We start from the raw sequence: 13,026 nt of genomic DNA, 5'->3' as shown, positions 1-13,026 counted from the left end.
AACGCGCCCCCTAGTGTTGAACTTGAACATGCACCGGAAGTAAACTGAATCTGTTGTAGGATGGCTAAAGAAGTTGTTGGTTGTATCTAAACTCCATTTATTTTGTTGATTTAGGTCTGTGCGCTCAGTGCTGACATGGCACACAGATATCTCCACCTCTCCAGAGGCTGCAGGAACCTTTACAGAGTTTTTCTGCCTAATTTCAGATCACCAAAGGCGGCGCGACTGGTAAGGTGCAAGCAGTGACGTGGGACGAGTCTCAAACGGCTCCCTGGTCAAAAGCTAGTGCCCTAGATAGGCTGCCTAAACTGCTATTACATACATAACCAATGTAGTGTATTTATATAGGGAATATGGAGTCGTTTGGAGTTCAGCCTCAGACTTGCAATTACTAGCAAGTATTAGCTACACGTTACACATTACACTTAAATTAGCATTCATAGTATTTAGCTAACGGATTTGTTTTGTGATTTATGTACGAAAATAGATACTAAGATATCTTCCTTGCGTTGTTGTTTATGCCATACAAGGCGTTTAGTCTAAATGACATTGCAGCTTTGGGTAAAGGTGTGTTAGCAGGTTGCTAACTCACTGCATTGTGTAATGAAGCTGACCAGTTAGCTAGCAATGCTAGGTGTCGGGTGTTTTTTTTTGTCCTACCCATATTCCGTGAAATACTTCCTCCTGAACGAGGATTGGTCCCTCGGGCAGACCATCAGCTTTCTGATTGGTCAGTTTGTTTGACTATCTCGGTCAGTACGGAAGAGGAGCCAATGAATGCACAGGAGGCGGGGTTAGTGAGAATGCGGGTGGGAAAATATCTAACTGTTATGTTATTGCACAGTTTATCCATTTCTCCTGTTTAATGCCTGTTATGTTGTGGATTATCAGTTAGAGTGTTAACTTTGCTCAGAGAGTGTTGCTTAAAGACAGTTTATTGCTCAGAGAGTTTGGGGAATAATCCATGATGTCTTTCTACTGTTTATTCATTATATACAAACACCTCATTCAGACAATCTGGAATATTTATAACCCACTACACAGGCTACTTTATTATTATTATTATTATTATTATTATATGATCCGGAAGCAGGTGACCTGTACTGGATGTCACTGGGTTATAGGGCGGGACAAATGCGTGTTAGAGGGCATTTGATTGGACGCTAGTTGGCCGAGTACAGAATGAGTCATCAAAAACATTTCACTGTTTTCCTGGAAATGCTAAACTGTAAAATCCAACATAAGAATATCTACGAAACACATTTTTAAATATGTACTGAATTTATTTGTGTCTAAGACAAAAAAAAATAAAATAAAAAAATAAATTTAAAGTCAGTTGTAAGTTAAAAATGATGCGGGTCACTTTAATGCGTGTGGGAATTTAATCTCTGAAGCATAAATAATGTCAGTTTCAACAAAATCAGGAAAAATGCTGGTAATATGACACTTTTAAATTCACTTTTCAGCTCTCCAGTAAACAATAAAATACTATATATTTAGCTTCTGAGACTAATTTTTAAATAGTTGGTTTATGTCTGGAATAAATAAATCCATGCTCTGATTATATTTCTTGTATAATATGAAAACAAAGGCTTACGAATAAATACGTTCGTATCCAGATTGATAAGAGGCACAATTGTGCCTCTTATCAATCTGGATACGAACGTATTTATTCGTAAGTCATTCATACAAGCGTTTACACTTATTATTATTATTATTATTAATGTATTATTAAATATGTTTACTGGCATTTTTTTTTTTTTTTTCAGGTATCTACCCAGACTGAGGCCCTGCAGAAACGAGTGTTGCTTTCTCAGGTGTTGGACACGTACAGAAGGTTATGCTCAAAGCCTCCGAAAGGTGTGTTATATGCATTAAAATAAAAATGTAGGTGTTATTATTAGGGACGGGGTAGTTCAGTGATTAATACTGCCTGGAAGAACCTAAACCTTAAATCTTATGCCTTATACTTACATGCTTAGGGTTTTATGGGGGGTTTTAGGGTTTTATTGTATACCAAATGAATAAATCTAAATCAAAATATTACTGACATGCTTGGGTTTGGTCTTTCTCTTTCGTGTCATATATCATCTTTTCTGTAAGGATTTGAAAAATACTTTCCGAAGAACGGCAGCCCGAAGAACGGCGAGCCCAAAGCACCCAACGCAGAGGCCCAAGGTGACATGTCCTTTTCTTCTCCTTTCTTTAAAATTGCAGCAGAATCGTTGCTATATTTATTTTGTCTAGGTGTGAAAATGCACCTGCAGTTTATTCACATATTTTGTGTCTCGGATTAAATCCAGAGGCCAAGCCGAACAATGCACACAAGAACTCTGGGAAGTCTGAAGGTGGAGGAGGAGCTGGTGGGGGCGGAGGCAAAAAGGGAGGAAAGAAGGATGAAAGCAACTGGTTCAACCGTGTTCAAAAGGTGTGATGAAAGGTTACTGTTGTGGATCAGTTCTACTGTTTTCATTAGGAACATTGGTCTTATCTAAAGTTGTGATAATATACCAGTATGACAGTAAGAAAAAAGTGAATGTGTTGAGTTAGGTAAGGAATAAAACACGTGGGGGCATGCTGTTATAGGAAAATAATCAATGCTGGAGAGGTGTGATGAAGCAGAGTTACTTTTAACATCGTGAAGTGTTTTATTCCTCTTATACCACAGCAGTATGCCAACGCTAACATTTTTTTCTTTGGTAAAGAACATGTCGTACAGCTTGACCTCTGACACTGGAGACTCCGTCCATAAATGTTAAATAAACACCTTCTCATCTTCTCAGCACATCAACGATTACACATTTATGTTTACAAGTGCCTGTAAACGAGTGCGTTAATATAAACCTGTGATTTTCTATAACAGGAGCACTAATGTCAGAGCTGCTGTTATAGAGCATCATTCAACCCCTTCTGACCAATCAGATTCGAGAATCCAACAGCGATGTGGTATAAACAGCTTTACTGACCCTGTAGTGGAGTAGTGGTTAAAAGTACGCAAATATAGAATAAAAAAAAATTTGTATTTCTCGTAAGGACTTCTGTCCAAAGATTTTTTAAAAATATTCTAGCAGTGACCATAAATGTTCCCTGAAGTGTTATATGGCATTTAATGTCCTCTTTGAAAATGTTATGCGAATGAATTTATGAATTCATCACACAGTCCACCATGAATCTTATCGAGATCTTATCAAGCTTAAACATTTTGCGATGTTCATCATCGTTCTGTTCTGTGTAGGGGGATATTCCGTGGGACGACAAGGACTTCCGCATGTACTTAATGGTTTCGGCGACTTTTTGGGCAGCGGTCAGTTACTACTTCTTCCGGGATGCAGGAAAAGAAGTCACCTGGAAGGACTTTGTTAATGGCTACCTGGCTAAAGGAGTCGTGAGTTTGTTACTGAAACCTTTCTCTCCGATCAGTGTATTGTTATTCCACGTGATGGAGGCAGTTGTGTTATTGGATTTTCTGATTTGTGCCCCTGCAGGTCGACAGGTTGGAGGTTGTAAACAAGCGCTTTGTGAAAGTTGTATTCTCTCCAGGAAAAGCGGAAGCTAATGGGGTGAGTTTTTATTCTGAGGGGAAAAAAAGTGTGTTTTCCAACAAATGTGAGTTCAAAGACACATTTATGTTATAGAGGTTACAAGCATCATCAAAAATATTTTTGGATTTTTAATTTGTCTCTTGAAATAAGATGCTTCCTGATATTTTATTTATTTTTTTTGTTTTTTTTTTTAAATCTGATAAACTACTAAAGGTGTATTTAATATGTAACATCGATACTGAGATAAATTAAGTCACAATACACTGTTATATGAGGTCACGAGTATTGTGGTAGTTTTTTTTACAATTTTTTTTTCCTAACATTTATCAACTCTTATTTTATGTTGAAATTTCGTACCGAATCTTTAAAGTTTTACAAAGTTAACATGTTTACAATTTCCTCCTTTTTGGTATAAAACTATTTATTTCTGTAGACATTAAATAAAAGTGTCATTAAACCATGGGCGGCCTGTGTATCATGAAAACGTCTTTAAATATCATGACATGATAAAAGTATCATGTATCATCACTCCTGCTGAGCAGATATGATGATAATCTGTGATATTTGGTTGTACCAAATTTCATGTTATATAACAATCGCTATCTGAAAACATTCTGCATTGCAAATCATGAAGTAAAGTAATGTTTTTGTCCAATAATGTTTACAGGAGTATTGTAAATGAAGTAGTTTATTGGCACTTTATATGAACTGGTTCTAACTGGGGCTTAAACAGGCAAATTGATGAGAATGAAATTCCAAATTAATTTCTTTTCTTTGTTCCTTTCTAATTTTTTTTTTTTTTTTTAGAAATATGTGTGGTTCAACATCGGCAGCGTGGACACGTTTGAGCGGAATCTGGAGACGGCTCAAATGGAGCTGGGTATCGAAGGGGAGAACAGGCTGCCTGTAGTTTACTCCACTGAGAGTGACGGGTAATTTAGTGACTTTAATACTGCAACACGATTTCACTAATTATGTCATGAATAAAACACAATGGGGTGTTGTGAAGTGTATTATATATGAATATTTTACTGTTTTATTCCTTTTATACCACAGAGATTGAACAATGATCTGGAAATATTGTGAGAATATATATAATGGAGAATTCAACAGTGCTGTGGGATAATATTTCGTTACAACAGTTAATCAGTCGAGTATAACAGTGAAAGTAACTCGGTTTATTTTTCTCTCCAGCTCTTTCCTTCTCAGCATGCTTCCCACCGCACTCATCATCGGCTTCCTGCTCTTCATGCTGCGGCGAGGACCCGCGGGCGCCGGGCGGCCCGGCAGGGGAATGGGCGGCCTGTTCAGCGTCAGCGAGACCACGGCCAAAGTGCTGCGCGATGAGATCGACGTCAAGTTCAAGGACGTGGCCGGGTGCGAGGAGGCCAAGCTGGAGATCATGGAGTTTGTTAACTTCCTGAAGAACCCCAAGCAGTACCAGGACCTTGGGGCCAAGATCCCTAAGGTATCAAACTGACTTTGGGTTGAAGTGTGTTCCATACATTAAATTATTATGTTCCAGTCTCATTTGTAATGTCAGCAAGTGTACTTTGGTTCTGTCTGAGTGATAATTTTTATTTTTGTCTAAAAAAATAATAATAGCAATGAAAACTACACTTTTCTGCTTTGTCAGCTAAGGCAGCGTGCAGACCATACACGAATTAAAAAAAAAAAACAATTCCCTGAAGGAGAAAGACATGCGTTTGCTTCTGGTTCTGGTTAATTTTGCTTCATACCAACTTTATCTTTGGTCTCATGAGCCAGCAGAAGTGTGTGGATCTCTTTAGTCAGTAAAAAAACAGTCTCAGTTTGCATCCCATCCCATACGGTTTCTGTGGAATAATTAGTTTTATCTCACTTCATGCTAGGATTTTCTCATTAGCAATTTTGGGAACCTCTAATAATGTGTCCATTCTGTTTTTCAGTCTTTGTTAGCCATGTTACTGTATTCCTTTAATTATTATTTGCTTAACAGTCACTGTTTTTGGATTCAGGGTGCCATTCTGACCGGACCTCCCGGTACTGGGAAGACCCTGTTAGCAAAGGCGACTGCAGGTGAAGCGAACGTCCCCTTCATCACCGTTAATGGCTCCGAATTCCTAGAGATGTTTGTGGGCGTCGGTCCAGCCAGGGTAAGTGACCTCACACTGACATGAGGACTCTGTTAATGTCATTACTAACATTTAGGTAAATCGGTTTGCCTTCTGCTGCTGCCACTGCGAGTGCCAGAGTCATTCCGAGAGTAACTTTTGCTATTGAGACTGTCATGTTATTGTCTGTCAAAAAAACCCAACACATGCAATTTGACATCCCTCAGGGTAATTATGCCTATAAACATGACCCATGCTGGACTAATCACTTCCTCTGTGTCCCGCCACCAGATGGACCAAATCTCTACAATATATAAATAAAAGTTATGAGTATTCTCGATCATAACTATCTCTAAATTCTTCACAGTACATCTTTGATCATCTTATAACCTCTCTCATACTTGGCAGTGGAACATGGATTCATATTTTTAATTCTTGGTAATTGTAAGTGTTGTAAGAGAAGCGTTCAGATATTTTAAAAAAATCTTTTGTGGTTATAGTAAGTTTCTCAATTTCAAAAATGATATATTTGCAATATTTTTCTTTTTTTAAAAGAAAGATTGCATGTGTTGTATTATTGTAAATTAATTTGCTTCTCCACATTTTTACAGAACAGCCATGTGTCTTTACTGTGTTTCAGGTTCGAGACCTTTTTGTTTTGGCACGCAAGAACGCCCCCTGCATCCTCTTCATAGACGAAATCGACGCAGTGGGGAGGAAAAGAGGCAGGGGCAGTTTCGGAGGGCAGAGTGAGCAGGAGAACACGCTCAACCAGCTGCTAGTGGAAATGGACGGTGCGTGTCTGATGCTTATTATTAACGTTATCATTAGCATTCTTGATAATTAACCAAGCCTGTAGGATCCAGGTCATCTGTGACCACCATGCTCACTCAGTCAGATTGGTGAAATGGATTAATGTTTTTTTGTTGTTTGTTTGTTTTTTTTCCCTGGGTGTCTCACTTTAGGGTTTAACACTGCCACCAATGTAGTGGTTCTGGCTGGTACGAACAGACCGGACATCCTGGACCCAGCACTGCTGAGACCCGGACGCTTCGATAGGCAGATATACATCGGTATATAATTCAATTCAGTTTTATTTTTTATATTTGCATTGTATTTTTGACGGTAAACTTTGTCACAGTGCAGCTTTATAGAAATCCAGATGTAGATACACAAACAGTGCTAAGTGTATTGAAAGGATGTTCAGTATGAGAACATTGTAAATGAGAGTCCTGGGATGAGCACAGGACAGTCTTTATGATCACAGCAGCAGATACAAATCTACAGTATCAAGGTGACATTATCCACTGAAGCAAGAAATACACACTGGCCTTAACTTCTTCACATATCCAGGCAGGTTTAGATTCTCTAGTTCTGCACCCAGAGCTATGAAAATTAATTTCACTCCCACTGCATGCAAAATCAAATTAGATTTTTTAAAAATAAATCCTTTAAACCCACAATGCATATTCCATGCAATAAACATTTCCACCTGAAATCCTTAGTGTAGGGTAGGTTTTGTTTTTACAGCAAGATTTAATAATTATAATAATGACAGATTCTAATAAAGATAAAAATAATCCTTCATTCATTACTATCAATAATTCCTGTAATTCCCATACTTACCACTAGGGCTGGGCAATATGATGGTGCAGTATCGATATTGTGCTAAAGTATGTCACAATACTCTTTTCTGAGATCTTTGATATCTCAAATTTATTTTTTATACATTTTTTTATTTAAATAATTACAAACAGACTGGAAGCAGCTGTTTAAAATATTAAAATTTTTACTTTTGTAAAAAAAAATTTTTGCAGCATTACATTTTTTTAAATATAAAAATAAAATTATGATACATTTTTATTAATAATAAACAGATTTATTATTATTTATAACAGGTTTATCAATGCAAAACTACTGTATTACTGGAAGTTTGTGAGCAAACCTCTATCTATCTATCTATCTATCTCGTGATATCTATTGTGTTTATTTGTCATATTGTCCACCCCTACTAAGCACGTTGTGTTCTTCCACTGTGTGCAGGTCCTCCAGATATCAAAGGCAGAGCTTCGATATTTAAAGTTCATCTGAGACCACTGAAACTGGATGCAGAGTTGGACAAGGAGAATCTTGCCAGGAAGATGGCTGCCCTCACACCTGGCTTTTCAGGTAAGAGTTCATTTTTTTTAGTCCTCGAGTCTAAAAAAAAAAAAAAAACCACTTCATCAGGACTTACTTTTTATAACATGGATAGTGTCATTTGTTTAACATATAAACAAATACTGGGGTGCAAATACTATTTTAAGACCAGTGTATAAAACATAGATGAGGACACTACATGAGATCATGGTATTGTTTTGCTGTTGGTAGGTGCTGACATTGCTAACGTGTGTAACGAGGCAGCACTGATCGCAGCTCGCCACCTCTCTGACGCCATCACACAGAAACATTTTGAGCAGGCTATCGAGCGTGTGATCGGAGGTGAGTGTGTAAATGTAACCAGACACTCCATACAGCTCCATTCCCTGGTCACCTAACGTAATGTAATAGTACACTAGTAATAAAATTGGTGTACTTGGTACTGAGACTTCCGATGCTGTGTGTGTGTGTGTGTGTGTGTGTGTGTGTGTGTGTGTAGGCTTAGAGAAGAAGACGCAGGTGTTGCAGCCTGAGGAGAAAAAGACCGTAGCATACCATGAGGCAGGACATGCTGTAGCTGGGTGGTACCTGGAGCATGCAGACCCTCTGTTAAAGGTACCAATAGAACCCTTTTCTGATTCTGATTTAGTGTTTAGTGTAATTGTATCATAAAATATGAGAGTCTTGCAAATGCAAATGCAGGCCATGTAAAATCAAGTTGCAAAAGAATCATGTTGCTAATTTTTTATACAGGTTTAGTAGGTGCTTGCACCATCAAAACAACAAGGTTTTGGTGGATTTTAACAGTTTGTCATTGAAATGCTTCTAGCCTGTCCTGTTTATTTGCCTAGCGTATGACTAGCTGTGCATATAAATGCATGTATTATCTTGTATTATGACGTTGTAACACCGTCTTTTCAGGTGTCTATCATCCCACGTGGTAAAGGTCTGGGCTACGCTCAGTACCTCCCAAAAGAGCAGTATCTCTACACCAAGGAGCAGCTGCTGGACCGGATGTGCATGACGCTCGGCGGCCGTATCGCTGAGGAGATCTTCTTCGGTCGCATCACCACTGGAGCGCAGGATGACCTGAGGAAGGTGACACAGAGCGCGTACGCACAGGTGGGCCGCTTTTAACATGCTAGGGCTACATTCATGGTAAAGGATTTTTCTCTCGTTCTCTTTCATTTAAGGACATTTCTTTATTGTGGAAATGCCAAGTCTAAAAATTTACTATGCAACCGATTTATTTACATGTTTCTATGTCAAAACATTGTAAAATAACCATTTTCATCTTTAAAAAAAAAAAAAAAAGGCTAGCGTCTTTCAGATTAGGTTCAACATGATAGGTTTGGGTCAGGACAGGTTTGGGTCTGTTCTTGATATTATTATATCTTGTTATTATAATATATATTTTCCTCTTGTAGAAGAAAAAAACCAATTGATCCAGAAAGGAATTTATGCTCTAGCAAAATGCATATTTAAAAATACTTATATAGTAAAATCGTTATACGTTTGATGCATTTTTTATGAGGGTAATAATAGCCAAAAACAGGTCACTGATATTATATAATCCTTCTAATGAATATTTACTATTCCATTTCAAATTTACATGTGCATTGCTTCTTTTGGCAGTTTACAAGTGACGCAGAATTCAATCAATCCAATTATTATCTATTATGAGACTAGTTAGTAGTGTGTCCTGTGCGCTTCCGTCCACAGATAGTGCAGTTTGGGATGAATGAGAAGGTGGGTCAGGTGTCGTTCGACCTCCCTCGGCAGGGGGATCTGGTTCTGGAGAAGCCGTACAGCGAGGCGACGGCGCGTCTGATCGATTCAGAGGTGCGGGATCTTATTAACAACGCCTACGAGCGCACAAAGAAGCTTCTGACAGAGAAGAAGGACGATGTAGAAAAGGTAAAAGGCTTGTTCTGTAACTTTTGTACTGTGGACACACCGCTTCTTTTCGTTTTTTGTTTTCAATATGATATGTCCAGAATCGTCCACTATCCAATACCTAATACTAATCTAACACTTCACAATTTCCACTGTAATCAGTCAAGCATGAAATATATACAGTGTATATATACACATTTTTCTGTATTCACAAGATTTTTTTTTTTTTTAATTTTTGCAAAGGCTCCATATGACTTAGCTAACATTAGTCAAGTTTATTTATTAGGGATAAATATCACCAAAGATTTTCTCCCAAAATTGGTCCGAAACAAAAAAAAATCTCAAAATCTAACACTTTACAAAAAATGTAATGATAATGATGATTAGAAAGTGACTAAAAGCACTCTGATATGTCAGTCAGTTAAAATGTGTTAAAACAAACCTGTTGCTGTAGAGATTGGAGGGTGTGTATATATAGGGTTTTACGGTAACCACCAGGCACTTGGGGGAAAAAAAAACCTTCCACTCATCTCTTTTAGATCCACGCTTTGTTATGAATTGCTGTACATAACATCTTTTTCTTAGAAAAAAGAAGAAAGAAAGTGTGCATGTAAACTGGAAGCATTTGGTCGTCATAGCATTGCTTCTGCAAGATCATAAATGTGTTAAACACCAGGTGGCGCTGCGCCTGCTGGAGAAGGAGGTCCTGGATAAGAGCGACATGGTGGAGCTCCTGGGCCGGCGGCCGTTCGCTGAGAAGTCGACGTACGAGGAATTTGTGGAGGGCACAGGAGGACTGGACGAGGACACGTCACTCCCTGAGGGACTGAAAGACTGGAATAAGGAACGAGGGAGCGAGAAGGAGGAGAGCACGGAGGAGCAGGTGGCGCGCCAGATCGCAGGCGACATGCCTTTCTAAACGCAGTCCTCCACCAGAGGGCGACATTTACAGTAGTGAGTGGGAAATTTAATGCGGGTCGAGTCGGGGCTGGTCATGTGACCTTTCCGATCCACACGCAGACCTTCATCGTGTCACAGGTTGGTGTGAGCTGCATAGCTGATGATGGAGAGGTGATTGGTTTTAAATGGAGAGGTGTTCTAGCTGTTGGTCAGTGAAGCACACTTTGAAATCGCAGGTGGGTTTTTGGAGCACGCTGCTGAAGAAATTTGCTTGACTGTCTAAGATGAGCAGGAGTGATGTATGATGAATTTTCCTAAAGAAAATGTGTATAAAGGAAGTATGAACAAAAAATCCTTAAATTAAATTATTCCTGGTCATAGTTGCTTCTGTGAAGATCTTATACCACACAGTGCATCGCTTGTGTCTGCTGTGTTAATCAGATAATCAGATAATTAGGAAGGAAACACAATGTTTTCACTAGATGTGCTCACTAGATACGAGAAAAGTTTATTTCTAGCAGAAAAAGCATGATGTCATCTTAACAATGTTGTCAAGCACTTGGTTACTGCATTTTCTGCAGGTTTTTTTTTTTTATTTAAAGGAATACTTCAGTGTTGTTTAATCTAATGTATATCTGTATATCTATAGTGTATGTGCAATTACAAAGAATAAGAGTTTCCCTGTACTGAGAAAGGAACTTTTAATGGTTCTACAAGGAACTTACAATTGCCCTTGAACTTCTAAAAATTTTGATGGCAATTGTTGGCTCAATGTATATCAATCATAATTTTATAGAACGTTTTCATGAATTGTTTGCTTAAATATATTTGCAAATTAAGCCGAAAAGTGGTATAATTCATATTATTATACTTTTTCACTGCACTGATTAATGTGGTCTCAAGTAAAAATTAGAAGGCCACAGACTCCTGATTAGTAACTTGATTGATTTTTTGTTTTTCAGTCTTGTGCTAGTATTAGAAAATTAGGAATAAATTTACTCTCATGTCTGTTATAAGGTTGTAGTTTTGAATTTGTGTTAGTCATATTTTAAATGTTTTTTGAATGAATTAAACACCTGCCTCATTTTGAGTAAACAGGTTTTCGGTTCTTTTCTCAGTACAGGGATACCACAGATGTAGTGGATGGATATTGGATTAAAAAATGCTGGAGTGTTGCTTTAACTGGTAAGAAGCAGGCACTTACATCATCTGTGTGTTTTCTATAAGCCATTATGTGTAAATGTATATTTCCGTCTAAAGGCAATCGTAATTTTTGATTTGGCTTTATGTATTAGTAATTTATCTATTACACGCCTAGCAGATTAAACAAGTAAATGTCTTGCTTGTTTACTACCTTCAAGAGAGACATAAAAAAGATGCAACATCTGTTTATAGCTGCTGGAACCTAAGTGACATAACAAGTGTAACATACTTGTTTCTTGGATGTTCCGTGACATTGAATGTAACTATAAACAGATTAAAAAGTATGTATTTAATTCTTTAATTAATAAAAAAATAATAATAATAATTGTTGTCTTTGGTATAAGTGGAATAAAGCACTTCAAGATGTCCTGTTATAGAAAACTAATCAACTTCGGGGCGGGTAACAGTAACTATGCATCATCAGACCACATGGTCATTGATTATTTACCTGGAACAGCACACCACAGAGTTCATCATTCATTATTTCTTAATTCTCATAACACAATATATCTAAATACAGATCCATGCAGTATCAGCATCAGGTTTTTCAGCCACTTTTGTGCGGCGGTACTGAGTTTGGATTGTGTAATAATACCTGTATTTGTATTTTGTGAAAACGGTTTTCAGTGTTTGAATAAATGTAGATAAATATGTGGTTATGATTTTTTTGGAAGCAAATTGAAATTATTTATCAAAATGAATTTTTGCAGAAAGGGAAGGCTGATTTTTATTTATTTATTTATTTATTTATTTTTTTGTTTGGTGTTTGGAATGGAGGTATTCTGTTATCTATATTTGTACTAATAATAATATTCTTTATTTCTACAGATTCTGAGTTCAGAATCTTAAAGTGAGAAAGATTAAAAGATTTAATGACATTGGTAGATATCTATAAGAATAACATAAAAGATGCAATAACTCCGAATAGGCCAGGTTAAAGAAGTAATCTGGATTATAATACGCCATATAGAGCTGTTCCTAAACAAACCATTCTTAATGTTCTCTAAAATTATTCCAGAGATTAGGTTCCTCCATCCGATCAGCAAGAGATCCTCAGGCCTTCTCGGTGCTGAAAGTTTTGAAAGTGTACTTAACTGTTAAAATCACGAGTCAGTTCACTTTTGCACACTCTATCTTTTGGCAGTACAAGTTGTACTTACTGCTGCCTGAGGGGAAAAAAAGGAAACCTCTGAACTGACAGCACGATTAGTTCGAGTGCACGTGTCGAGCTGTGTCATGAAAACACGCAGCAA

At 37.6% G+C, this 13,026-nt stretch overlaps 1 protein-coding gene across 1 annotated transcript; it reads left to right on the top strand.

Moving 5' to 3' along the window:
• The first annotated feature begins 9 nt into the window (after nucleotides 1-9).
• On the top strand, nucleotides 10-12,424 carry afg3l2 (AFG3-like AAA ATPase 2). Its single transcript, XM_026941391.3, has 17 exons — nucleotides 10-228; nucleotides 1,770-1,860; nucleotides 2,104-2,178; nucleotides 2,304-2,428; nucleotides 3,236-3,385; nucleotides 3,486-3,560; nucleotides 4,350-4,474; nucleotides 4,737-5,010; nucleotides 5,540-5,677; nucleotides 6,276-6,429; nucleotides 6,601-6,708; nucleotides 7,679-7,804; nucleotides 8,006-8,116; nucleotides 8,274-8,389; nucleotides 8,696-8,896; nucleotides 9,497-9,691; nucleotides 10,347-12,424. The coding sequence occupies exons 1-17, from the start codon at nucleotides 136-138 to the stop codon at nucleotides 10,587-10,589; spliced, it is 2,400 nt and encodes a 799-aa protein (XP_026797192.1). The 5' UTR covers nucleotides 10-135; the 3' UTR covers nucleotides 10,590-12,424.
• The last annotated feature ends 602 nt before the right edge of the window (nucleotides 12,425-13,026 follow it).

Source organism: Pangasianodon hypophthalmus, chromosome 21 (genome assembly GCF_027358585.1).
Source record: "Pangasianodon hypophthalmus isolate fPanHyp1 chromosome 21, fPanHyp1.pri, whole genome shotgun sequence".
In the NCBI taxonomy this organism is placed as follows: Eukaryota; Metazoa; Chordata; class Actinopteri; order Siluriformes; family Pangasiidae; genus Pangasianodon; species Pangasianodon hypophthalmus.
The sequence above is the reverse complement of the archived record's forward strand: the minus strand, read 5'-3'. Positions and strand labels throughout refer to the sequence as shown.

Excerpts from the sequence above, each read along its gene's own strand:
- afg3l2 (XM_026941391.3), top strand. The coding sequence starts at position 136 with ATGGCACACAGATATCTCCACCTCTCCAGAGGCTGCAGGAACCTTTAC. Across the intron at positions 5,011-5,539 it reads TTGGGGCCAAGATCCCTAAG|GGTGCCATTCTGACCGGACC; the intron begins GTATCAAACTGA and ends TTTTGGATTCAG. Across the intron at positions 8,117-8,273 it reads TATCGAGCGTGTGATCGGAG|GCTTAGAGAAGAAGACGCAG; the intron begins GTGAGTGTGTAA and ends GTGTGTGTGTAG.